At 39.6% G+C, this 26,639-nt stretch overlaps 3 protein-coding genes across 14 annotated transcripts in view; 1 reads left to right on the top strand and 2 right to left on the bottom strand.

Annotated features, from left to right (window-relative positions):
* Positions 1-3,540: 3,540 nt before the first annotated feature.
* LOC117303775 (cytochrome c oxidase assembly protein COX18, mitochondrial-like) lies at positions 3,541-10,862 on the bottom strand. 2 transcript variants are annotated; one of them, XM_033788125.1, is made up of 7 exons: positions 10,734-10,862; positions 9,173-9,308; positions 7,841-8,377; positions 7,106-7,256; positions 6,497-6,618; positions 5,646-5,753; positions 3,541-4,699 (listed from the first exon to the last, which is right to left on the bottom strand). In XM_033788125.1, exons 2-7 carry the CDS (start codon positions 9,236-9,238, stop codon positions 4,520-4,522), a joined length of 1,164 nt encoding a protein of 387 aa, XP_033644016.1. In that variant the 5' UTR covers positions 9,239-9,308; positions 10,734-10,862; the 3' UTR covers positions 3,541-4,519. The 2 variants fall into 2 exon arrangements, with proteins under 2 accessions (XP_033644016.1, XP_033644017.1); XM_033788126.1 differs by having other exon boundaries at positions 9,173-9,302.
* An 88-nt stretch (positions 10,863-10,950) lies between these two features.
* LOC117303774 (protein FAM241B-like) lies at positions 10,951-13,906 on the top strand. Its single transcript, XM_033788123.1, has 3 exons — positions 10,951-11,056; positions 11,577-11,686; positions 12,598-13,906. The coding sequence occupies exons 2-3, from the start codon at positions 11,582-11,584 to the stop codon at positions 12,940-12,942; spliced, it is 450 nt and encodes a 149-aa protein (XP_033644014.1). The 5' UTR covers positions 10,951-11,056; positions 11,577-11,581; the 3' UTR covers positions 12,943-13,906.
* A 5,675-nt stretch (positions 13,907-19,581) lies between these two features.
* LOC117303636 (calcium-activated potassium channel subunit alpha-1-like) overlaps positions 19,582-26,639 on the bottom strand; it is a 97,207-nt gene continuing 90,149 nt past the window's right edge. For all 11 annotated transcript variants that reach the window (XM_033787852.1, XM_033787858.1, XM_033787859.1 and 8 more), the window contains 4 exons: positions 23,271-23,375; positions 22,442-22,572; positions 21,506-21,700; positions 19,582-20,793 (listed from right to left, as the gene is read on the bottom strand). In XM_033787852.1, the coding sequence (XP_033643743.1) occupies positions 20,401-20,793; positions 21,506-21,700; positions 22,442-22,572; positions 23,271-23,375 (824 nt within the window). In that variant the 3' untranslated portion in view covers positions 19,582-20,400. The remainder of the gene's footprint in view (positions 20,794-21,505; positions 21,701-22,441; positions 22,573-23,270; positions 23,376-26,639) is intronic.

Raw genomic sequence — 26,639 nt, 5'->3', positions numbered from 1 at the left:
AGCAGTTTTTATCCAACTTGAGCCAAAAAACTAAAAACAAAATCACAGGGGTTTCAAATCTTATATCAATTAATGCTGGACTGGAATGACCCCCATCGCAGGGTATAAAAAGAGGTATAGAATTAAAGCAAATTTTTGCAAAGAGTTAGTCAGAGTGACGACCAGGCGTTCAGGGGACTCAAAGTCTGATCGAAACCAGCGTGGTGATCACCCATTAGAACCCTTAAGGGACTTGCCAGTCCCGGTCCCTCCTTTACTCTCCCACACGGAATATCTTCATCCACACCTAATTTGGGGATAGACATGACGGACCCCAATCCACTACTGGTGCAAGCAGTAAAAGTCATGTCCCTCTTGGTACGGGCGGGATTCGAACCGGTGTCCCAGCTCTGGATAGCACGCAATTGAACTATCCAGTACACCATGTCGCCACAGTGCCCGCTGGTGATTGGAGATGATTTTTATACTACTTATATCATTCACTCACTGCGTCCAAGCAAAAAGAAAAGAGACGTATGCGGGAATTGAACCCGGGTCACGTAGATCCCAATCCAACACATACTTCGTGTAGCTACGGTGCCACATATGATTTTACATGAAATTTTTAATAGTTAATGACAATTTAAATTTAAGTAAACAATTTTAAATACTATAAACGGAATATAGGTTTTTGTTTATACTTTTATGAAGTATGAAAACAGTGTTTTGTAAAGGCAATTTGAATTTAAAAATCGAGCAAATATATCTTGAGAAAACGAATGATATACGAAACAGATTACTAGGACTTTCTCTCTGCTTTTCAGCAATTTGGTTAGTTATCATTTTCAAATTTTGGCTCAAAAATGCTGGCTTTACCCCTTTTGATTTGTTCACTTGTTAGGGTTAAGAAATGTGGGTCAGCTATTTCACGGGCCTAACCATTAAATTGAGCAACCGAGTTAGGGGTTGGTGTTGACTTAGGATTAGGTGTGGGTGAGGGGGGTGGGGGTGGGGGTACGGGGGCGGTTATGGGTTAGAATGGGGGTTAGAGTTAGAATTCCGATTTGGGTTAGGGTTTGGGTTGGGATTCAGGTTGTGGTTATGTGTTATGGTTAGGGTTGGGGTTTTGGGCAAGGGTTGGGGTAAGGGTTAGGTTTAGGGTTAGGGAACCTGGGTCAGCTACTCAAGGGCTCTGTGACCTACCCAGTTGTTCAAACGGATTAGAATTTGGGATTAGGGTTCAGTTGGAGTTAGGATTTTAGTTAGGGTTAAGGGGTTAGGGTTGAACTAGTCTTGGTTCAGGACTCTCCTGGATTTGTAACAAGAAAGCGCGCTATCACCCCCAACGCGCTATCAACCAACGAACTGCTATCACAGGAGAGTCTTGGAACATTCGTTAAATCTCCCCCCAAAATCGGGGGGGAAACATAATGCGCGTGCGTAGGTTTCCCGCAGAGCCCGCCACTTTTTTTTTTTGGGGGGGGGGAGATTTAACGAATGTGCCAAGACTCTCCTGTGATAGCGGTTCTCGGGTGATAGCGGTTCGTGGTTGATAGCGCGTTGGGGGTGATAGCGGGCCCTGTTGTGACAAATCCAGGAGAGTCTTGAACCAAGACTAGGGTTGAACTAGAATTAGGGTTTAGGGTTTGGGTAATAATAATAAAGGAAACTTGTGATGCACCATGTCTGTCACAGGTGACACTCCTGGCGCAGGAACCCTAACAAAGCTAACAACTGAAGGAACTAATTAAACAAAATAAACAGAAGGAGAAGCAGCTTGTGAGAAGAGGTGGGTCTTGAGCTGGTTCTTGAAAGTGTTGAAGGAAGTTTCCTTTCTGAGTTTGATGGGGAGTGAGTTAGGGAAGGACCAGACCGAGAGAAAGAGCGGTTTCCCCAGGAGTGATGAGAGAGGGGTACTCGGAGAAGGTTTGTGTCAGAGGAGCGAAGTCGTCGGTTCGGTTCATGGCGTTGTAGCAGCTCTTGTAGGTAGGTTGGTGCTGTGCCATGGAGAGTGCGAAAAACCAGAACCAACACCTTGAAGACTATTCACTGATGTACAGGAAGCCAGTGAAGTGCGTTGAGGACAGGGGATATGTGCGAAGATCTTCTGGTAAGTGTAACTAATCTGGCGGCGGAGTTCTGAAGGCGCTGAAGGCGACGGATTTGATAATCTGGTAGGTGAATCAGGATAGCGTTAGCAAAGTCCAGTCGAGAAGATATGAGAGAGTGAACCAAGCGTTCAGTTGTCTTGCGAGTGAGGTACTTTCGGATGTGTGACAGATTATGCAGTTGGTAAGGGTTAGGGGTTAGGTTTAAGAAACCTGGGTCAGCTCTGTGACCTAACCAGTTGAGCAAACAGGTCCCCCTTTAAATGTGTTCGTTTCTGATATATAGAAAATAAATTTGTACAGTGTATTCTGAAAAGTCACCTCTGGAGATTAGCCATTTGAAACTAACTAGGGGTTTGTCCTAAATTACTCACAGTACTCGACATTAACACAGGCAAGTCTGCAGGGTGAAAACCACTGGTTTATTATCAACTTCTGTACATAAAAGCTCCAGTTGCAAGGATTCTCAAATGATTTGTAAAATTATAAAATTACTCAAAATTGAACATAATTGCGAAATGAAATCGGGAAGAAGTGTAAAGTTTAAATTCTGTATAAACAAGATAATGGTGTAGCATGGCTCATTTTAGAGAAAAACAGATTTTGTCCTCAGTTTTTCTTCTTTAAAGGCACTGGACACTACTGGTAATTTTTCACAATAATTGATAGCATCAATATTACTTGGTACCGAGCAATGGAGAGTATCAAACATTGTGAGAAATGGCTCCCTCTGAAGTAACGTAGTAATTTCTCAGTAAAATATTTGAAATGAATTTGAGACCTCAGAAAGAGGTAATTTCTCACTCAAATATTAAAAGGCCTCGGAAAGCAGACAAATTTGCACAACAAGGTTGTTTTTTCTTTCATTATTCTCTTGCAACTTCGATGACCAATTGAATCCAAATTTTCCCAGATTTATTATTTTATGCATTATACACCAAGTGAGAATACTGGTCTTTGACAATTACCAATCGTGTCCAGTGCCTTTAATGGAAACATTGAAAACTTTCACGCCCTGAGATTCATTACAACATTCAAAGTGAGACGAGAAAGCTTTTTAACCCAAATTGTTGAACCTTTAATAGGCCCCCCCAAAAAAAAAAAAAAAACATGTCTTGCCTTTTTAAAAAAGGATGAAGGAGGAGGGCATTTTTCCTTCTTTTTGTTATCAACGCATTTTTCTAGACAAATGGCCGGGATATTTTTCAAGATGGTTGCCAACTTTTTGTGGCGGGCTTAAGTCTAAAATATATCTTGTTTATTAAAAAATAATCAGGGATCATTAAAAATGTATAATTTAAAAAAAAAAAAAAAAAAAAACACATCAGGTGGTCTCTCGAAATCCGAGGTCTTGAAATCAAATTCATGGAAAATTACTTCTTTCTCGACAACCACGTTACTTCAGAAGGAGCCGTTTCTCACAATGTTTTATACTACAAACCTCTCCCCATTACTCGTAACCAAGTGAGGTTTTATGCTACCTTTCTTTTGAGTAATTACCAATATTGTCCACTGCCTTTAAAAGAAAGCAGGCGGGGAAGGTAAACATGATTTTTGTTATTTTGTTTTTGCCTTACCTCAACACGTTCTTAGTCTGACGTGTACAGAACTATTAACATGATTAAATTATATCCAAAGTATCAGTACAACTTACATAAGAATTCTGGAGTGCCTTTTGGCGACCCTAACCAGAAACATGTTTGAGCTTAGGTCATTGGTCGAGCTTTTTCGCGTGTTCGGTTGAACCGCTGTTCCGACCAAACCATAACCGACTTGTTGGCTCGATTAGGCTTGGTTTTAAGATGGCGGACTCTTAAAACTATCAGAAAACGTACTGGAATTCTTTTAAAACTTTGAATACTTTGAAGCATAACAATTAAATAATGTTGATAAAATTACAAAGACTAAGTTCCATTCCTCTATAATAAAAAGACGGCTATATATTTTGAGAACATAAATTTTCAAGAGATGTACCTACATCATGAACTGTTTCTGGTTATCGACCCGTTTTTGCGTAGCTCTCTGAAATTGATTCGGTCAGTGAATTTGACGTCAGAAACTTGTTTCTGGTCATGGTTGCCAAAACACGCCCCAGATTTAACCTCAAAGCAAAGGGTTTTAATACCTTTTGTAGATAAATTGTTTGGGCCATGACATGAATCCCCTCTCACTGTGACTAAAGATGGAGGTAATATAATTAAGTTTGTGAGAAAAAGGTAAAACAAAACGCAGAGCGACGTTCGCAAGAGTCGCGTAAAAACCAATACTGGTAAATACCTTTTACATGCTAAATATCATTTCTTGTAACATTGTTTTACTCATTTCTCAAAACACCTCAGCAAGTTATGTTTTAAGGGAAGCTTTTGAAAAAATGTCAACTGGTTGTTCGTACCTCGGAGTCCGTTTTCATCACGCTCTGTAGCTCATTCATTTCAAAACACCCTCTTTGAGAAATAGCGGATTCTGAAGGCCTGTTTCAATTCCTTCAAGGGGTGTTTCATCTCGGAGAGGGACGGAGGGATATCAAAAAATCGACGGAACATTGGCCACTTCAGCAGAGCAAACTGAGCCATTCCAGCTAAACTGGATGACAGCCAGAAGAATGAAACGGCCTGGAATAAATGTAAAACAAATACAAATATTTATTTATTTATTTATTTCCAGGCAAACAGTACATACAAAGAATAGGCAATAAAAATAAGACTACACAGAAAACAAGCCTGCGGATAACCAAAAAGCGAAAAGGCGATCCAAATACAAACATAAACACAAACTCTACAGCCTGGACCATACTTCCTGCGAGTGCGAATGCAAAGAAAATGTGGACGTCGTAGGGCTGTTTTCGCAGCGAATGTTTCGCAGCGAATGTTTAGCATCAAGTCCACTGATGCGAATTATTCATTGCAAGTTTGTAATGTCAAAATTCTTTTAAAATTTTTAAAATATATTTAAAAAAAAACAATGCTGTTTAGATCCAGATTCTATGGCTACCTCTGGTGTGTTTTTGCCGTTCGTAACCCTAAAAAAATGTATAAGAGATTTTAAATTTGCATCAGGGATAAAGAATATTAATTCAATTTTTAAAATAAAAGACACTGCTCTTGAATTGTAAGGGTCATTGGGTTCGAATTCCACCTGAGTAACATGCCTGTGCATGAAATAACTAACCTGTGAAAATTTGAGCTCAATCGGTCATCGAAGTTGCGAGATAATAATGAAAGAAAAAACACCCTTGTCACACGAAGTTGTGTGCATTTAGGTGGTTGATTTCGAGACCTCAAGTTCTAAATCTGAGGTCTTGAAATCAAAATTGTGGAAAATTACTTCTTTCTCGAAAACTATGGCACTTCAGAGGGAGCCGTTTCTCACAATGTTTTATACCATCAACCTCGCCCCATTACTGGTCACCAAGAAAGGTTTTATGCTAATAATTATTTTGAGTAATTACCAATAGTGTCCACTGCCTTTAAAAAACACTGTTTCGGTTATTGGCTGGTGATTAACCAATGGCCAATTCAACCGAAACAGTTATCGGATTCATACCCACAAATAACTTACCGCTGGCATCATGGTTGCTACGGGGATCATTCCTATAGAAACGAGACGAAACCAAATGGCGAGACGGTGCTGCAGTAGTGTTAATGGACCTCTCCTCAGCGACCACAACTGAAATCAAACAATCCATAAACTCAAGACCAGTTTAACCCTCTCGTTGCAAGATTATTTGTACATAACCGCTGGTGTCAAAATTGTTTGAATACTCAAGCGAGAAGTACGCACACTTTCTCACAAAACAGAAAGCTTGTGTTCAATAGTCAGTCTCTGATATTACCTTCAAGATTTCATTTTAGAGCATAATGGCGTCGGCTCAGTTCTAAAAGGTCATTAATGGCAGTTTCATAATATTATAGATGCTATGTCAGGTTTTTGGCCCTAAACATTAAAAAATAGATTTTTTTGAGTGAATGGTATTTCAAAGAGTATCACCCGCTCTAACGAAAACAAGTAACTTTTACTTTTAATGGTCAGGAACCATGACAAGAATTTAAAACGTTTCTTATAAAACACATAAGAATTGGTCACGTGATATATTGTCGGGATCCCGACAAAAACTAATTTTGAGCACTTTATTTCACTGCTACTAATAATCGGCGGACTTTTGTTGAGCAATGGCTCAAATGAAAGCTTGTAACTTTCTCGACCCCCATCAAAATACCTTTTGAATTTAAAATCAAAATTTGTGGGTCACATCGGCCAAAAATCTGATATAGCATCTTTAATAACAAAAAAGTAACTAACAAATTTGTATAAATTTGAAAAACTTAATATCAAAATCAGCAAATAAGTGTGTTACTGGGAAAACGATTCTTCTTGCCAAACAAATACTTTTTCTGACCACTTGAGTTTACCTCAACCAGAGCAAGATTGACGACACCGAGCATGATGGGGATTAAGAGATCAGATTGACACATGTCAGCGAACCACAGCGTGCCCTGTGTCGTTAACTGTGGTAGGAAATCAATGTCTGGCTCTGTAGAAAGTAAAAAATATAAAATAATACATCAATTTAAAAAGTTATCTACAATGGTGGCATTCTTTCCATTCCTGTATGCCACATTCATACAACATCCTTTTTTGAGGTCACATCGTAAAAAATATTCATTTTACATTTTTGTTTTCAAGAAGAACAATTTTCTGTGTATTTATCATTAAACTTTTCAATATAAACCACAAGGGAAACTGACTGGGTAAATTTTGAAATGAATTTTGACTAGAGTGGGATTTCGAACCAACGACCTCCGGTCATTAAACTTGCTAATCTTCTAATAACTTGTAACTGCACAAAGTGGGTTTTGACTTTAATTTGAGGAATTGGTGGTCAGTTTGAATTCAAATGCTTGGCGGCCACCATTGATAGAAATAAAAAATAAAAGGCCCTCATCCTCCTCTTTTTGGAAAAACCTGGACGATCAACTGGTAATTTTTATCAAAAAATAAGAGCTGAAAATTCTTCTTACCGGCCATAAACAATTCAGGATAGGTTCCCGTCATCTGACCTATTGACATGGTAACTGTAGTCCATAATCCCATCTGCATAAAGCCAACATAGAAGAGCTTTCTCGATTGGCACCGATGGTCAAAATGAAAATTATGCACAATGTTCTTGACCTGATGTGGGAGAGGATGTACAGAAAAATTAAACAAAAATTAATAAAGCAACAATGAAAGATTTTGGCAAAATGTGTAGCATATGGCTAAATTTGTATAATTTAATGGCTGAATAAACATCATTTTGACTGGGCTATATTATGCTGAACAATGGAAACGAACTATTAAACAAACAAAACTGAGCAAGGCCTATGCGGTGTAGGCGCACGTACATCACCATAATGATCAAGTATCAATAGTTTAGTCTCAATTCAAGACTACTTTACCTGTTGAAAGGTACAGGGTACCCCGGCAATGGGAGACTTTCGGGACGCTTGGTGGCAGCAGACTTACCAGGTAAAATCCATTGTTCTCGGCAATGTGCGCATGCTCAGAACTACGTAAACAATGGAAACTTACCTGGTAAGTCTGCTGCCACCTAGTGTTCAAAAGTCCCCCATTACTGTGAGTGCCTTGGTTTTGTTCAAGGCCTGCATCTAGTATCAATAGTATAGTCTTAATTCAAGGCTACTTTACCTGTTAAAAGGCACAGGGCACCCGGCAAACGTTGTGGGTGCCTTAGTCTTAATTCAAGGCTACTTTACCTGTTGACTGTAAAATTGAGCCATCTCCTTTTTAGACCAATTCAACTCCTTCGCAGCCAGTGACACCTGTTGCTTTATATGTTCCGCGTGGGCATTAATCTCCGGCTGAACGTTTTCAATTCTTGCCAAAACTTTGTGCTGCCAAATGGAAAAAGGTACGACGATCGCCCCGCGAAAGAGAAACGACGCTGTGAGTATCGTTAACCACCACGGCATTGCTGACACTTCGTGAATGTGTTCTAGGAGTTCGTAGCAACATTCAACGGGAGTTGGGATGTATGAAAGTGGTTCATCCACTCCAGTAACGGACACATTAAGGAGGCGCCTTTGATTTAAAAATTGGAGGTTCGTTGACGTTGGGGGAGAGAGCAAAAGACAAGTTCTGCTTGTAGTCATGTGACTTTTCACTAAATAGTCATGTGATCTCGTCATTTGAGAGAATGTTCTGTGCTGGTGTTGAGGTATCCTCCATCCCTGACGGAGTGAGAAGCTATGCGCAGCTGCTGAGCTCTTCTGTTGTCGAAGAAGCCTAGTTATCTAAGGTATTAAGCAAAACAAAATTGTGAAATTAATGCAAAATAGACGCCATTTGTGATAACGAAAAACTGTATAGCACCTAACAACTTAAAAAAAAAGTCTTTAAGTGCTCAGAAGAACAAAAAGGAAATTAAAAATGATGAATTGGACAGAAATGTTTTGAATTTGAGAAGACTCTTGAAATGTACATGTAAGATGGTTGTACCTTGTTTGATGTGAAAGCGAGATTGTTCCATATTTGAGGTCCAGCAAACTGAAGATAATAGTGGCGCCTTAAATAGCACTACGGTCTGTCACACAGTGACACTCCTGGTGCTTCAACATTATTAGCCCTGAAACTGTTAAATCATTCCTTTAATCATCTCAGCTCCCTGGGATATACAGCTTGTGCTGGCAAATATGTAGCGCACTAAGCTTATCAATCACAAGAATCATCACTGCCCTCGCAGTACCCATTTACTCATTGGTGGAGAGAAGCGTTTGGTAAGTGTCTTGCTCAAGGACACATGTGACATGACCGGGTCTCGAACCAACACTCTGCTGAATAGAACCACCAGAGCTCGAGTTCGGTGCTCCACTCGGCCACGACACCCCACAAACAGAACTTTCCAAATATTTTCTGGACTCGCAACAAGCTTGCGCGAGAACAGAATGCCTTATTTGTGGGAAATTTGGTTTCTAAAAACAACTATCGCTGCATAAAGGTGAAGAACAAAAAGTTTAGAATAGGATTTTGCCCACGAGGTTCAACAAAACGACAGCGGGAACGAGCCTCCTAGCTCCATCTAGACGTACCTGTTCACAAAATGAAACCATTTTGCCATCACTGAGGATTGCACTGTTCAGCCTGGTAAGTGCCATAGCTAACTAGATGACATTTCTAGTATTTATGGTGTCGCCAGCTTAACTTTTGCCTTCTATATACCTAAACCTGAGTTGACGAAAAAGGAGAAAATTATTATTTATTAGTATTAGTATTGGTGCGGGTTACTGGACCACAAAATGTTTTTTTAGACTATATCCAAGTTTTTTTTAATGCAAGTTCGCCTTAAACTAGGCTAAAAAAGCCACACTAGGTAAGGGGCTACAATAAGAAATTGATTAAACAAGAAAATAACTCAGTAGAGCTGAGGGCAGAAATAATATTTCTCTTAAAACAGTCCAGATTGTACTGTCGCACTAAATACCGACAACTAACGACAACAAATTTTAAATGCACTTTGAAAGAACATTTGAACATAAGTCAACCGTTAAATACATTTTGAGAGTGACCTTTCACAACGATCTTAACAACTTGCTCTTATTTGAGGCGCGCACACAGTCTCATAATTACTTAGTCGGGTTCCCTCAACCAATTGTAGGTGCGTTCGTTTAGAATCCCTGGGTCAACCCTGGTCTAACCTGGCTGGTACGCTCGAATAGCTTCGACGGGCTCCCCTTAACCCGGTGTGGCGGTTTCAACTTTCCGCTGTGTTCAGTTTTCCGATGACCAAATACGGTAGCATTACGTCATGCGATGCCTGCGCACAGCAAGCGTAAGTAGTCCGTTTTTAGTGCTGTATTGAGTCATCCATTACCCTCCGGTAGCTGTCATGGCGGCGTCCACGAGTCGAGTACAACTAGCGGCAAACGCGTGGATCGTATGAGTTGTTTTTTATGCAAGCAGAGTGTGACCTGCCTAAAGTTGTACCCATGAATACATGTAAAGATGGGGCAAGAGATTATGTGACTACACAGAAAAGAATCGTAATATAAACAATTTGGGGGTCACTGCTGAGAGAACTACAGTACTCGCCAGGGTACTCGCGGCGGTATCTGACAGGTCACCCGGAAAATTGAACACGCCGGAAAGCTAAAACCGTTTGAGCAACGTGTCGAAATTTCCGGCTACGTCACCCGGAAAACTGAACACGGCGGAAGTCTGAAACCGCCACACCGGGTCAGCCCCCAATGCCCTGCTTGTGATGGAGTGGGTCACTTGTGGAGGTGACCTGATTATGAGGTGCATGCCGTCACCACAACTTCACAAGAGGGCGAGTGTGATCGTACGATTAGCTCTTGTGGGTGGGGTCGACCCCCAGCAGGGAAGCTTATCGAACGTACCCAATGAACGCGGTACGGTCAATTGCTAGGTAAAACTGAATAGTGAAAGTGAAGGAACCCGACTAATTAATTCATTTGTTTGATTTGATTTTTACTCAAAGTCAAAACTTGTGATGTATATTTGAACAATTTCAGGTGTAGAGCTAGCTGTCTGCATGGATGATGGAGCATGGGAATTCAATACGAAGTGGTTTGGACCGACTTCGGTCTTATTTACGGGGCTACATAAAACTGTACACTATTGTTTACTCACGCTTTCAAACGCCGAATCTGGCAAGAGTTGCAAGCATTGTACAAATTCAGCAGGATTTGGCGGCAGAATGGCTGATGCTATGACCTTTTTAAAAACTTTCGCACATTTCACTCACAAGAAGGCGGCCATTTTGTCTTTCAATGTTACAGGGCGCCCTCATGCGGCTGCCAACCAAAACATGCTTGAGGGCGCTGTCACAAATTAAGGCGACGTGTACTGCACTGTATATAATGGGAAAATGGGAATAGCATAATAATAGAGCAATTGAAGCAACATAACCATTTTTCTAGCGAATATTTTTATCTTTGAAAAGCTAATTTGAGGTAAGTAGCACAATCCTATGTAACAGTTTGATCTATAGGTTTTGTATATTCTAAAATAATGTGTGATTTATCCTTATAAAGATAAGAAAGATATGAAAGATAAGAAACACGACAACAACACAGCCAGCTAGCTATATTCAATAAAATTATCTTTTTTTTATACAAAACACGCCCATTTTTACGAAATGGAAAAGTTTCCGTATGGCGCCACCACTTTTGGATAATCTTCCGGATGTCGCCACCAATTTATCCGCCGTTAATTAACTCCAAAGGGATCTCATTGAGTTAAATTAGTTGATAATAATTATTACAATTTATTTCATATCGAATGAAAAAGCGGTGGCCCCTACGGAAACTTTTCCAAAATGACACTGAGTTGTTTTCTTACCTAACAAGAAGGGTTGTGGCATACATAAATCTAGAAAACAGACAGAGCCCAGAGGAAAACAACACATTCTGAAATACTAAAAATAATAATATTTTAATTTTCATTTAAGTAATTGACCCTCTCATTCTGTAGTAACCATGGTGAGGATACTCGAAAATGGAGACATCGTTGCAGATAATGACCCAAGAGCTCAACAGTCCTCACATTCTGGCAATGCACCGAGAAATAGAGCTGGTCGCATGGTGAGTTTTTAGGCTGTAATCATTGAATTTTCTCAACAGCAACTATGCGTGGTCAGGTTGGCTTGTTTAGATGATCTTCCCGTCAAGGGTACTCGGCAAACTTCCACGTGAACAACGCCAAGCCAATCTCTCTCATACAAACATTGGGTTAACGTCTTCTTCCACCACCCTCTGGGATCCCTGGTTCGGATCGCTGGTTCGAATCCCGCCAGGGGCACTATATGTGCATTGAGTTTTCAGTCCCTGATTGCAAGGTTTTCCCCTGAAATCATTCTCTAAAACTGAAACTTTCTTATTTGTCTCCTCTCTCCATGGGGTTCTTTGGGCCAAGAATTGGCTAGTATAGTATAAAAGTTTGTTTTTCTTTTTCCGGAGAGTCCTTGGCTTCACATGAAGAATAAACAAATGTTTGTGTTTGTCCTTGTATTAGCGATAACTAGTTTGTGTGCCTTCAATTATTTCAGTGTATTCTTGCATTGTTCTTACTCATATATATTATGTATACACAATTTTGGGGGGGTCGACCTCCCCACTTAATCTACAGTTTTCTCTCCTGCAATGTTATATTTTGTTATTTTAAATGATTGAGTGGAAATAAATTGAACTATTAACTATGAAATGCAACAATTTGAGTAAACCTTTAAATTGATACCTACAAGTAGACTTTGATATTTCAAACTTTAGTGATTTTAGATGAGACTGTATTTTTATTTTTATAAATTCCTATACTTTGTTGGTATACGTATTGTCTATCTGCTAAATTGTAAGATTGTATGAGTGTTTTCTATCTGTAAATAAGTTGCTGTTTCTGTTTGGGTTTTTTTGTGAAGCACTTTAATGCCTTGCATAAGGCGCTATACAAATGTTTTTCATTTATTTTATTATTAATTTCTTGTCATTTCTACATCTAGGGCTATGTTCATGACAACAGCGAACCTCATCAATACGGACACCAAGGTCAAGGGGCAGGGGTTCACCAAGGTCAGCAAGTGTCCATCTTTCAATCGCTGAATCAGCGTCTGATTGGATTAGGCATCCCAAGCTTTAACATTGGAACGTACAGAATTGAACCGCTCGTGACTGTCGGTTTTCTTCTCGCAATGCTGTTTTTCGGACTGCCGGGATTACTGTTTGCTGGACTCTTATTCGGTGTTGTCATAATGAGCGGTGGTGGGGGAGACAATGATGGGGACTCAGGGGGTGGTAGTGGAGCTCAACATCGACAACGAGCTGGAAGAGTTCTTAGACATAGGTGATCAGAACTTCTGTGAAGAGAAATCAACCTGAGATACATAATGCCTTCCGCAGAACTTGAGGGACAATTCCACAAGACCTCAGGGCTTGGTTACTTGACCGGAATAGTTTTACAAAAGCAGAATCAAAACGAGAGAACAATTTTGCTGTGGTTCTCATGAACTGAGTTGTTTCTGAATGGACTGCACTTCTGTCCCAGGCTTGAATGTGAGAGAAAATTCCACAAGACCACAGGGCTTGTTTAATTAACAGAATAAAAATGAGGAAAACAAATGTATTCTGTGATTGTCATGAACTGAGTGGTCACTGAATGAACTGAAACCTCTGTCCAAGGCTTGCTGCTCAAAATGTTTACTCGGCCAGATATGTTTTCACAATTACCAGAATCAAAATGAGAAAAGAAAAAAAAACGTTTTCTGTGATTGCCATGAACTGAGTTGTCACTGAATAAACTGACCATCCTGGGCTTGACTTGAGGGACAATACCACAAGACAACCAGCTTGTTGCTCAAAAGGTTTACTCGCCCAGAACCGTTTTTACAATTACCAGAATCAAAATGAGAACAAAACACAATTCTTCTGTGATTGTCGTCAACTGAGTTGTCACTGGATGCACTGACCATCCAGGGCTTGAATTCGAGGGCCTCAAGACCACAGCTCTTGTTGTGCGAAATGGTTACAGAACCAAAATCGATTTTACAATGACCAGAATCAAAATGAGATAAAAATGAAGTTGAATGCTGCAGTGAGAGCTTAGCTTGATGAACTTTGTGCAATTGTATGCACGGGGTATTTTTTATCGGTAATGCATGTCATGCTCATGAGCAGTTCGCTGCAGCTCAACATCTTCACTGGAACAAGAATGTTGACCAAAGACAATTAACCCAGTCAGTTTACCTTAAAGGCAGTGAACACTATTGGTAATTACTCAATTTGATTTCGAGACCTCAGAATTAGATTTTGAGGTCTCGAAATCAAGCAACTGAAAGCACACAACTTTGTGTGACAAGGTGGTTTTTTCTTTCAAGTTGTCTTGCAACTTCGACGACCAATTGAATTCAAATTTTCACAGGTTTGTTATTTTATGCATATGTTGAGATACACTGTTCTTTGACTACCAACAGTGTCCCCTTTAAGTTTATAATTACTTGGTGGTGAGCAAAAATGTTCACAGTCAACCATGTGGAGTACTATTGTCGTTCGGATAAGTTTGTGGGGGTCCTATTGTTGTTATACTATTTCTTAGTTCTACCAAATTCCTCAGTGGGGTCCAAGTCGAGCAAACACAAACATTTGCAGGGTCCATTGTTTAAAGACTAGGACTCTATTGGTAATCAAAATAATTGTTAGCATAAAAATGTACTTGGTAACGAGCATCAGAGAGCTGTTGATAGTTTAAAACTTTGTGAGAAATTGCTCCCTCTGAAGTAATGTATTTTTTTGAGAAAGCGGTTATTTCTCACTCAAATATTAAAAGACTTCAGCTGAAGCCTTTGATTATGCATCTGAAAGCACACAAAGAAATGCAACAAATGTGTTTTTCTTTCATAATTCTCTTGCAAATTTTCCTACATTTGTTATTTTATGCATATGGGATACACCAAGTGAGAATACCGGTCTTTGACAATGATCAAAAGGCACCTTTGAAAGGTGACCGTTGTTAAACACAAGAGCCTGTGCACACACACCCAATAGACGATGTGATCTTTGTTTACATTCAAACCGCCCTCTGTTGACAAAACACTGTATACGTCATGTTTCGCCGGGCAAAAATACGCGTAGTCATGGTAAGGTTGCATACACTTTCTAGCTGGCTGCCAAAACACAAAGGTTTTGCCCGGCGGTATGCGCGCGAACCGTGTTATGGTTTTCGAGTGATGTCAGAGGTCACATCGTCTATATGAAGTACAATACGAACTTGAAATAGACACTATGTACAATCCAAAATCATAGCCGACTCCGTTTTGTGATTTGGGTTGAATTGTGAACCTGAAATAAATATTTTTAAAAAGGTTAAAAACAACAATTGCTTCCGTCTTCAAAATTATTTATTTAATAGTGTGATTCTTAAAGTTGCCGTAAACCACATTTTTAACAATAAGGCAATTAAGATTTTTTTTGTACAGGAAATATTTTCCCTTTTTTTTTTTAATGCATGTATTTATAAGTACCTGTAATGAACTGGATGAAACACTTCTTACAACTAGTTGCTGTAGTGTTTAATGGGTACTGTTTGTAACACAAAACACAATATCCACAGATTTACAATAAACTTACACCGTTTGAAGATAATGATAGTAGAAAGTGTACCTTAAAATATTAAATGCCGAGGTGCTGTAGTTTTTGAGAAATGAGTAAACCAATTTCACGGAAAAAAACGTTTCTACATGCTAAAACAATTTTCGTCTCATGATCAGTGAGACAATGATTGTTTTCATGACATTGTTTTACTCATTTCTCAAAAACTGCAGCACTTCAGCAAGTAAGATTTTCAGGGAAGCTTTCTACCATCGTTATCTTCAAACTGTGTAAGTTAAGTGTAAATCTGTGGACATTGTGTTTTTTTGTCCTGCAAAAAGTACATAGACCCGACAAAAAGTACATAGACCCTTTAAAGTTATACAATAAAGAGTGGGCGGTATCGGAACACTGCAAGCACAAACTAAAAGGAAAGACTTGTGCAGCAATTTATCCATACTGGTGAAAAAAAATTCCTCAAATATTACACTTTTACTTGAAACAACTCCAAATAAGAAATTACATACAATTCTGTGAACATTTAAATGAGTGTAAGATGGGCTCTAAATATTATATACAATGCTAAGAATTGTATTTTTGAAATGAAAAAAATAAAAAAAATAAAATAAAGACAAGATTTCTATGGTTTATGGTTTCTACCAAGAATATTTTTCTAATAAGATTTTTGGGAGTAAAACAAGGAAAGTTTTCATAATTTGTTTTCCTTCATATTTCAGGAAAATCAATTTTAGCAGTGTACTTAAAACTACTATGCCAAATATGAGGCAGAGAGTGTGTTCCCCCCCCCCCCAAAAAAAAAAAAACTAAACTGTTTGCAACACAATTGTTCCTCTTGTACAGATGTACCCCTCCCCTTTTAGGGTCAATTGAGACATTGAGGACACAGCTATGCGGGGACACCATGCCATATCGAGCGCAAAATGCTACAATATTTTTTCGTGGACAAGTCGTTAATGGTCCCACGCGGTGAGATAGAAGAGTTGTGGCGGTGCTCTCGCGCGAACTGCTGGTTGCTCGACTTCTACTCCTCGTTAAATGGGACCGTAGTTGTGAGAGCAGTAGTCTCGCGGGAGGGGGGCAGCAGTCTCAGGAGAATACCGCGGGAATCGAGGGGAGAGCCGGAACACTATCACCGCGACAGACATTTAACGACTTGTCCACAAGTCTATAATATTACCTGATTGTCAAAATAAACAACATGTAGACTGACGACATACGATTATGAAAATTTTCTTAATAAATTCCTTATTCATTCATTCTTAATAAAAAAAATTAAAGAGGTTTAAACCCTTTACAGACTACAACGGCTTGTACCAAAGTGTCAATATAGCGGCCAAAAACAGCCGCAATTTCTGACCTATTTCCACTTAGACAAAAAGGTCAAATGAAAGGTCACGTTCTGAATTTACCTTGTCCTTTCCATTTTAATATTAGTGTATAACATATCTGAAACAAAACAATTTTTCTGTTACATTTCCTTTTTCCAGACACTTTGACACTCACAAGTTTTGTCAAAACCTTAGCCATATTAGCCCCGTCTGGTTGAATGGTGATCAATACACAGACTTGAATAGTCTGTAAAGGGTTAAACACTGTATGATTGTCCTTGCATGGAGAAAATTTAATTAACGATTGCACTTTTATCATGCAGGAATTCAAACATCATTAAACAGCATAAAAAGTGCATTTCTTAAGAGCAGGATTTTCCGACTAATAATTGTTATAACCACACAAATATTTAAAAAAAAAAACAGGGCCAAATTTCATAGAGCTGCTAACAAGCACAAAAAGATTGTTAAGCACAATAAAATTATGCTTACCAGAATACGGTAACCAGCCAAACTACCATTTCACATACACCATCTGTGATTGGTATCCTGCTATTTTCTGTTAAAGCCATTGGACACTTTCGGTAAACAGTATTGTCCAAAGGCCCACACTTCGTGTATCACAACTTATATATAAAATAACAAAGCTGTGAAAATTTAGGCTCAAACTGTCATGGGTGTCGGGAGAAAACAATGGGAAAACCCACCCTTGTTTCCGCACACTTCTCCATGCATGACATGTGTTTTAAAATAAATCCGTAAATCTCGATATCGTGATTTGATAATTGTTTTAATGTTTTCTCAAAAAATAAAGGGTTTCAGGGAATAATATTTCAAGAGAAGTATTTGACCATTACCTTCTGTAAACCCTGTAAGTTATTTGTAAATCTGTGAACTTTTATCTTTTGTTCTGTTCCGAAAGTGTATAATGGCTTTAAATTGACAGCTAATTAAGCAGGTCTAATTAAAATTTGGGCATATTGGGCTCAATTTCATAGAGCTGCTCAAACAATTGTTCTAAGCAAATATCAGCAGGATACCAGCCACTTGATACTACAAATGTCAATTTGGCTGGTAACCATATTTTGGTAAGCATACTTTTTTTGTGCTTAGCTACTTACTGTGCTAAAGCAGCTTAATGAAATTGTGTCCAGATTAGAAAGTCACCGAATAGGTAGTTTTAAGAAACTTGGAAAAGATCTTGTGGGCTTAGACAGGAGAGTGGAACTTAAGCATTTGTTATAGATTGTTTATTGTTTCCATCGCAGACATAATGAGGGATTTAATACCATGGTACACGCAGGAGATTTCTGTAGGAGTAATATTTACCTGTATAAAAAGTACTGATTATTGAGCCATAAAACTGCCAAGGGTATATATAGAGTATTAAAGTAGTTTGAAAAAACTGTAATGGTTAAATAATTTTATTTCATTTTTTTCCCTCTTGGATGAGGGGGGGTGTCAGGCAGCAACCTTTCATCCTAGTTCGATAAAATATTTACACTGAGATATCAGTCTCACATCTCAGAACCTGGAACAATAACATCTTTTAAGGAACACGTTGCCTTGGATCGGTCGAGTTGGTCTCTGTAAAGCGTTTGAAAGCCATTTGTTATTAAAAGCATATGGGTAGAAAGATATTTTAAAAGTAGAATATAATGATCCCCACAAAGATACCTCGTAATTGCCTGGTTTTCCTTTTATTACGTCACGAAGAAATACGGTCGGCCATTTTGTGGAGTCAAAATTTTGACTCCATAAAATGGCCGACCGTGTTAGTTCGCGATGTAAAAGGAAAACATTGCAATTTCGAGTGATACTTGTGTGGATCATTATATTCTACATTTAAAAGACCATATGTATGCATTTTATAACAAACGGTTTCAAATGCTTTTCAAAGACCAACTCGACCGATCCAAGGCAACGTGTTCCTGTAAGTGTGTGGACGAATGGATGGTAAGGATACACATGTCTCGTCCGTTACTTAAAAATCAAGGCACATAACAGTTTTGTTCTTAAATCGTAAGTACATGTACAAATAGTGTTCAGCCACTCCGACGACCATTGCAAAGCCCCCAAAAATATACAACTTTATATAGTGTTTACCACAGCAGATATTTAACAAACCAATTAATATACATTCATAAGCACAAACTTGCAGCCAATTTCGCGACACGCTAGGATTAATCCTATCTCGAGTTAGGACGAGTAACTCGTCCTAACTTAGGATGGGTTCAATGCATACTAACGTCTTTGGATAGTTGGGAAGAGTTTGGTGAAATCGACGGCAGGAACAGTATTCATATTTTAAATGACAGATTCAAAGAACATAATGCAACTGTAAGTAAAACAAAATTGCAGCAGTTGAACTATTTAACCTTTGGTAAAACCAAAATGAAAATTCAGTAATCTTTTGAATGTTTCAATTGTATAGACCATTCACAAGTGACCTTTGACATCACAAAAGAGGCACTGAGCCTGGAATTCCCTGCAGGCACGATTTGTACACAACCCAACGGAAAAGCACATCAAATAGCTTAAAACATGTTGATTTTTGTATAAAACTCGTGGATTTGTGTGGAAATTATTACAGAAATTGTCAAACTAATTCCCACATGAGCTGGGCCCAATTTCATAGAGCTGCTTTTTAAAAGCAGAAAATATTACTTTTTTTTGCTAAGCAGAAATGAGCAGGATACAGTCACTAATAGGGTACATGTGACATGATGGTTTGGCAGGTAACCTTATTTTAGTAAGCATTATTTTGTTTTGCTTAGCAATCTTTTTGGTAATTATCAAAGACCAGTCTTCTCAACATATGCATAAAATAACACACCTGTGAAAATTTGAGCTCTTTGGTTAATAATAATGAAAGAAAAAACACCCTTGTCACACGAAGTTGTGTGCTTTCAGATGCTTGATTTCGAGACCCCAAATTCTAAATCTGAGGTCTCGAAATCAAATTCGTGGAAATTTACTTTTTTTCTCGAAAACTACGTTACTTCAGAGGGAGCCCTTTCTCAAAATGTTTTATACTATCAACCTCTCCCCATTACTCGTTACCAAGTAAGGTTTTATGCTAAACATTCTTCTGAGTAATTACCAATCGTGTACACTGCCTTTAAGCACCTTTATGAATTGGGCCCATGTGTAGTATCTCGCCTGCCCAGAATCGCCCTGGAATGTACAAAAGGTCGCTATCTTTGTAAACAAAGGGTATCATGGTCTATGTCCAAAACAATCTCAGGCTTAAAAAACCTTTTCAAAAACACTTTCCTTGCCTAACGTTCCACCGTTTTGAAAGAATAATTCATAAATGAAAATTCCAACTTAGATTTGTAGTGTGATTAGATCTTTTTCCTTTGTGTAATTCCTGCAGATAGAACAGACTAGATCTACTTGCACTTTGCCAAACTTGCCAGAAATAAATAAAGGAAACGTTCCGTCTCCTGAAACTTATACAAAAATAAACACCTTCATAAATAAATATTTTATACAATTTAATTTGTATCTAACAACGTCACCCCGCCACCAGTATTTCTTTCAATGTATAAAAGATACATCTATCATGCACAAGAAGTAAAACATGCACATACCGGCATGCACGCTTGATATAAACAGCATCATACTGCTCAATTCTTGACATTCTATAATGTAATAGTTAATAGTTAAGAATCGACCCTCTAAACAACCATATCCCACTTCTGCCCCCATTATATTGACCTCTGATCTTTAAAATGGTCTTCTGCTCAAGAGAACGATTTCCTGATTTCATCCACTTTCCATGGTAACATTTTCCTTACTGTCAGTCTAATGCATAACTGCTCCTCTCCTCATGTCGACTGATGACCCTTGACTTTTGACCTTTCACTATCAGCACACTGTAGTGCTGTTGTCATTAGCAACAGGTACCAAGGGCGGTGATGATTGGGTCGAAGTTTGGGCGGTCATCTCGACACTCCCAACAGAGTTTCTTTTCTCAGTTTTATCTTTCTTTCGTTTCTTCTTCTTGTACTGCCCCCCATTTGTTGACCCCGCACTTTGACTTTTTGCCTTGGATGGTGGGTAGGGGTCAAAGTGGCGTAGGACAAACACGTGATCAGTGGACATGAGTTGGAACTCGTACGGTGGGTTTGTGATGGCATAGCGTTTGGAGGATGGAGTGGTAGTGGAGAGTGATGAATCACGGAACCGGTAGATACCGAAACAGAGCATCCCAAACTTCTTAATGGCCCCAATAAATAGGTCACCATACATCCCGCCATCCTGTTGTACAACGAGAAAACGTTACGGAAATATTAAAAGACTTTCAATTGCAAAAGTTCAAGTCATAAACAGTGCCAAGAATGAGATACATGTAATGGGTGCGTTCGTTAAGCTTCCCTGGGTCGACTCCGGTCTGCCCACGGTACGTTCAAATAGCTTTGACCTCATTCCAGGGGCTCACCTGGGTCAGCCCCCAGCGCCCTGATTGTAGAGTGGGTCACTTGGGGGTGACTCGATGTGCAAGATAACACCACCAGATTGGGAGTGTGTCCGAGCAATTAGCTCTTGTCAGGGGCTCACCCGAGTGAGCACCGCAGGGTCGACCCAAGGAAGCTAATTGAACGCACCCATTATGAATTAACTATACATAGTTGCGGGTGAGTACCACATGGTTTATGATAATAACATGTGAAAGTCTCTTTGGAGTATAGTGTTGGTTCTGAAAAGAACAGTTTGATCGGTATGCTCAGATCGTCTTCAGGAGAATCAAAATCAAACGATCAGAGCAAACGTTTATTTTTCCCAGAACAAACACTACTCAAAAGAGATTTTCACATGGTGTTACCATAGACCACTCTTAGCTATACTTTCACCATGCAGAGTTTCAAATCCTACTTACTATTTAATTGATTGATAAATAAATTTGGGACACACAAAATCACGCACAAAAACTACAAACCAAAAAAGAAAATGGGTCTGAAAATATACTTACCCCAAACTGCGATAGAGGGCCATCTATGAGCGGAATCTGCGCCACTCTGCATCTATCTCGGTTAGCTAAGAGATCAGGGGTGCTCATACCAGGTTTCATATCGCCTCCTTCTGCTAAGATCTGCTCTAGTTCGGGAGTGGCACCCCCTGTAATCAGCGTTCTGATTAAGGTGAGAGCGTTATCATTGAAGTAAGTCTGAAACAAAATCAAATATATTGATATTTACAGAAACGTTTTTTTTTTCTTTCCCAAACATGATTCGAATTACAGTCATGACACTTTAGCAAGACACTAAAATTGTTTCTTTTCACCCAGGGGTAAATGGGTACCTGTGAGGGCAGAGATGGTTCTTGTGATTGATTTAGCTTGGTGCGCTACATGTTCGGCGTGATGTTTTACGGATGAAATGAATTACCCAGTGACTCTGGGTAATACTGTTGGGCGAGCTTCACTGAGTGATGATTTGAGCGCATAGAGACTTCTCAGTGATAGTGATATACGCTATACAAAAATGGTTCATTATTATTATTATTACATCCCACCCGAAGGACGAAAAATTAAAGTGTCTTGCTTAAGGACACAAGTGTCATGACTGAGGCTCCCACCCACACTCTGCTTTTAAATCCTTCTTCCAATGGCAATAGCATACCTCCTCAGTTGCGGAGGGGTGGGGGGGGGGTAGGGTGGGGAGGAAAGAGAGAGAAGGGGAAGAGTCTCTTGTATACGTACAGCACTCATCAGGGTGTCAAGTACACTAACAGCAAAGGCTGTACCACAAGCAAAAGGCTGAGTTAGGTAGAGTTCTGTGTTAGAATCATCGGAGAGGTGGGAGGGGGATGTGGGTGGCAATAACGATAGCTCCTCAGTCGCTGAGGGGTGGGAGGGGGATGGGGTCGGAAGGGAAGAGAGAAGGGGAACAGTCTCTTGTATACGTACAGCACTCATCAGGGAGTCAAGTACACTAACAGCAAAGGCTGTACCACATGCAAAAGGCTGAGTTAGGTAGAGTTCTGTGTTAGGATCATCATCGTCATCCTGATCCAAGAATTGCACGTTGCAGTCGTTCACTAGAAATGAAGAGAAAACAAACATACATGTAAAGCACAAACCTAAAATGCTGAAATAAAGGCAATGTGAACACATTTGGTAATTGTCCGAGACCAGTATTCTCACTTGGTGTATCCCAGCATATGAAGTCTCTTTATTATTTGATTAATAAATTACCTCTTTCTCAAAAACTATGTTATTTCAGAGGGAGCTGTTCGTCACAATGTTGTATACTATCAACAGCTCTCCATTGCTTGTTACCAAAAATTGTTAAATATGTATCCATCACAGCAGTACAACACAAGTTAAGTGCCTTGCCAAAATTACGGGATCTTGGTGCATAGCCAATGGGCGACATGGCCAAGGGGTGGTTGGCCCCGGGCCGGGTCAGGGTAGAGCTGATACTGAGCAACGGACTCAAGCTCTGGGAGTGCTTCTGCTTAGCAGAGTATGGGTTCGAGTCCCGGTCGTGACACTTTAGTTCCTAAGCAAGATACTTAACTAAAATTGCTTCTCTCCACCCCAGGGGTAAATGGGTACCTGTTAGGGCAGAGATGGTTCTTGTGTTTGATTTAGCTTAGAGCGCTACATATTTGGCAGCACAGACTGTACACTCATTCACCCAGCGACCAGGGGTACTAATACTGGAAGCCCTTTGAGACGCCCCACAGGTATATAAAGCCCTACATAAAAAAACAGTAATTGTTGGTGCACTCACCCAATTCAGTTATCATCGGAACGTTGGCTCCCACAGCGGATCCTCTCCGCCCTGGGTTATCCCTCTTCGGACTGTCCATTCGAGGGAGTTGCATCGGCATAATCGCTGTCAAAAGAGTTCACCCACGGAAATTAAATTAGGAATTCTTAGAATATATACACGATTTGAGGCATTGCATGATGAGGTATCAATGTATATTTGATTTGGAAAGTTTTTCATAAACACCATGTACATAATGACCATCTCTAAATGAGTTGGGGCGGTTCTGAAAAGAACCGCTGGTTTCAACTCGACGTTTCGATCAGTATGCTCTGCTTTCTCCAGAAGACGATCAGAGCATACTGATTGAAACCTCAAGTTGAAACCAGCGGTTCTTTTCAGAACCACCCCAACTCATTTAGAGACAGTCATTACATGGTGCTACCGCAAACCTTTCCATATAATATTTCCACCACCTTGCAAAGTTTCAAATCCTACTTAATATATATTTGGTTTGCGGTAACACCATGTGTGTATCTAATTGCCAGGTGGAGAGAACTGTCTTTCTATATTCTACTAGCGCGGAGTAGATTTATCGGATTGTTCTAAGAATGTAGGAATGCACAGAATGCGAGAGAGAGAAGTTTTGGTGAATTTTCTCAAAGTATCCTGAGCATTTCACTTATTTATAATTTATTCGTACAAATACAACCTTGAAATATTTGAGTAATACTTAGTATTTAGTATAAATATGTAGTATTAGTATAAACAAAAAATGCAAGCATTTATACAAGCTTTATCCTCTCAGAGTAGTACTATTCAATTCAATTAAGGACAAAACAAAACTCGCGCAGATTCAAGTCACACTATAGTCAATTTTTGTTTTCAACCCCAAAATCATTCTAAAATGTCCTTTACGAAGTTTCTTTTGTGGTTTATTCCCGGATAAAATAACAAACCACAGGCCAACATCTCATAGTGCTGCCATGAGTTTCCATTTCATAGTGCTGCTAACGAAACGAAAATGGCAACTTATAAAGCAAATTCATGATGAACACGCAAGCTGGCCGCCTAATTTTCTTGCTTACTAGCTCACACTTGCGCTTAGCACGTTTTTCTGCTATAGTTAGCCTGAAAATATCCTTAACTTTAAGCAACAATATGAAATTGGCCTCAAGTGTTTAACATTGACTAACTAAAAAACAAACTTTTCAAACAGCAGTGTTTCTGCTCTAAAACATTATCAGAGCATCTATAAAAGGAACACAATGTGAGTTACTATGGCCCTTTTCGAATCCACCGCTTCGACTTCGGATTCCGCTCAGGCAAGCTAGACCCCTCAGTTGTTTTGACTATACGCATGCCATGCTTTCAGGGAGTCGGATCAGAGAACGGAGCCTGAAGCCGAATCCGAAAGCCAAAGCCGTGGATTCAAAAAGAGCCTTATGAGTGTACGTGTGCTTTATGTCACTTAACGGAATGACAAGGATGTGCCGAGCTAGGATGACTTGTGACCTAGGGTGACCTTTGACCTTGGGTGACATTTGACCTTGGATGACCTTCCAGTCAAGGTACAATTATCAGGATAAAGTAAAAGAAAGAATATGAAGAAAAAAAGTGGAATAGATGAGAATAAAATAGGGAAATGTCAACTCGGAATATCAGAATTTTGAGGAAGAAAATAAAAATAAAAGAGTTAAAGATCATGGATGATCAAAGTCAAGAAAGGATCCCTTGAGCATAATTCATGGTGCAACCCTACATCATGTTCGATTTCAATGAATCATGATTCAGTCACAAAAAAAGTATAACCGAAGCTCGTAAGGCTCATCAGATCTGTGATTTTTTTAACAGGTTTCCTTATGATTAAACGAATAAGAAAATTTCCCCTGGACAGGATGCCAGTCCGCCATCACAAGTTACTCCCCCCATCCAGCTCTTGCCGGTACCCATTTTTACTCCTGGATGGAGAGAAGCAACTATGATAAAGTGCCTTGCTCAAGGACACAAGTGTCGCCGACCAGGGCAAGATTTGAACCCACATTCTGTGAATTACATAACTCAAGTCCACTGGCTTAGACCGCTTGGCCACGACATCCCATAATTCTTTGAGGCTTGGCTTTAAAATCTTACAACCTTCTCAGTGGTCATCTTGACCATTTTGAATTGGTCCGAGTTAACCACCGTACAACATGGTATGATTTAGAAGTCTTGATTTCTCACAGCTACTTCTTTGTTTTCATAAAGGTCACCTAATATTGTGTGTCGATAATCAATACACAACCACTCATGGTATGTGCGCTGACGAGCATGCAACAGTGGAACTTGGGCCCTGTCCGAAACAGCGACTTCGGCTAGAGCTACGGCTAGATCACGCGCGTCAGCCTATCAACACTGGCAGACGCACTGATCTATGCCATAGCTCTAGCCGAAGTCACCATTTCGGACATGGCCTTAAGTTTACGCTTATTTAAAACTTCCCCGAAAGAACCATGCAGTTCAAACACAATCCATGCAACTCTTTTTCCCCCCCCCCCCCCCGATTCCAAAATCAATTTCATTCCAACTGGTGAAGAAACATTGTGCATTATCCACAGTAGTCTCGGTGCAAGATGTTCTTGTTGAGTTAGTCAACCTTTAGAGCTGGGGGGATCGCGATAGTTTTAGTGATAATGAATAAAAACGTCTTGCACCAAGACTACATCCACAGGGTGAACAACACTTCAATCTTGTCTGAAGTCTCATCAACATAAATAGCTTGTAGTGAGTCGGCGAAGAAACACAGGCAAGACCATGCCAAGAGAGATCAACAATAGCCAAGAAATTTGGTACCTGGTGTTAGAATCTTCGCATGGTGTGAAATAAGATAAGAAATAACTAGAAATAGTAAACCTCTAGGTACAACCATGTGTAAAAGCTCTTTTAAAAGGGCGTCGGCTATGAAACGGGCCAACTTTGAACAGTATACTCTGCTCGTCTTCAGAGTTGAAATCATTTCAAAACATCTAGACCACAATGGCTCTCTTCAGACACTCCTCAGAAAGTTATCTTACCCATGGTACATGTAGTACTGGCAAGTTTACTGTTTATAGTTAATTCTATTGTCTCTTCTATCAACTCTTTCGAGATAAGTTGTTTGTTGTAAGTTTGACAGAGAAACACAGACAAGACGGTGCAAGAGAAAATAGGGCGGCTCCAAGGCAGGAAACAATAAGGAGAGAAATTAAACATGTGGGTATTAGGGCTCTTGGGCACAAGACAATGAGATAAGAGGCAGCGAGAAGATTGAGAGAGTGCATACAGAGAAGACAAAAGGAAACAATACAAGAGACAAACAGTCATGCCAAGGTTTATGTCACAGGGTCTGACAGGTGGGGAGGCGGGGTTTGG

Source organism: Asterias rubens, chromosome 20, assembly GCF_902459465.1.
Source record: "Asterias rubens chromosome 20, eAstRub1.3, whole genome shotgun sequence".
NCBI lineage: Eukaryota > Metazoa > Echinodermata > Asteroidea > Forcipulatida > Asteriidae > Asterias > Asterias rubens.
This window is presented reverse-complemented; position numbering and strand designations above follow the sequence as displayed.

Excerpts from the sequence above, each read along its gene's own strand:
- LOC117303774 (XM_033788123.1), top strand. The coding sequence starts at position 11,582 with ATGGTGAGGATACTCGAAAATGGAGACATCGTTGCAGATAATGACCCA. Across the intron at positions 11,687-12,597 it reads GAAATAGAGCTGGTCGCATG|GGCTATGTTCATGACAACAG; the intron begins GTGAGTTTTTAG and ends TTCTACATCTAG.
- LOC117303775 (XM_033788125.1), bottom strand. The coding sequence starts at position 9,238 with ATGGCACTTACCAGGCTGAACAGTGCAATCCTCAGTGATGGCAAAATG. Across the intron at positions 7,257-7,840 it reads CTCAATTTTACAGTCAACAG|GTCAAGAACATTGTGCATAA; the intron begins GTAAAGTAGCCT and ends CTCCCACATCAG. Across the intron at positions 5,754-6,496 it reads TCAATCTTGCTCTGGTTGAG|TTGTGGTCGCTGAGGAGAGG; the intron begins GTAAACTCAAGT and ends GTTTGATTTCAG.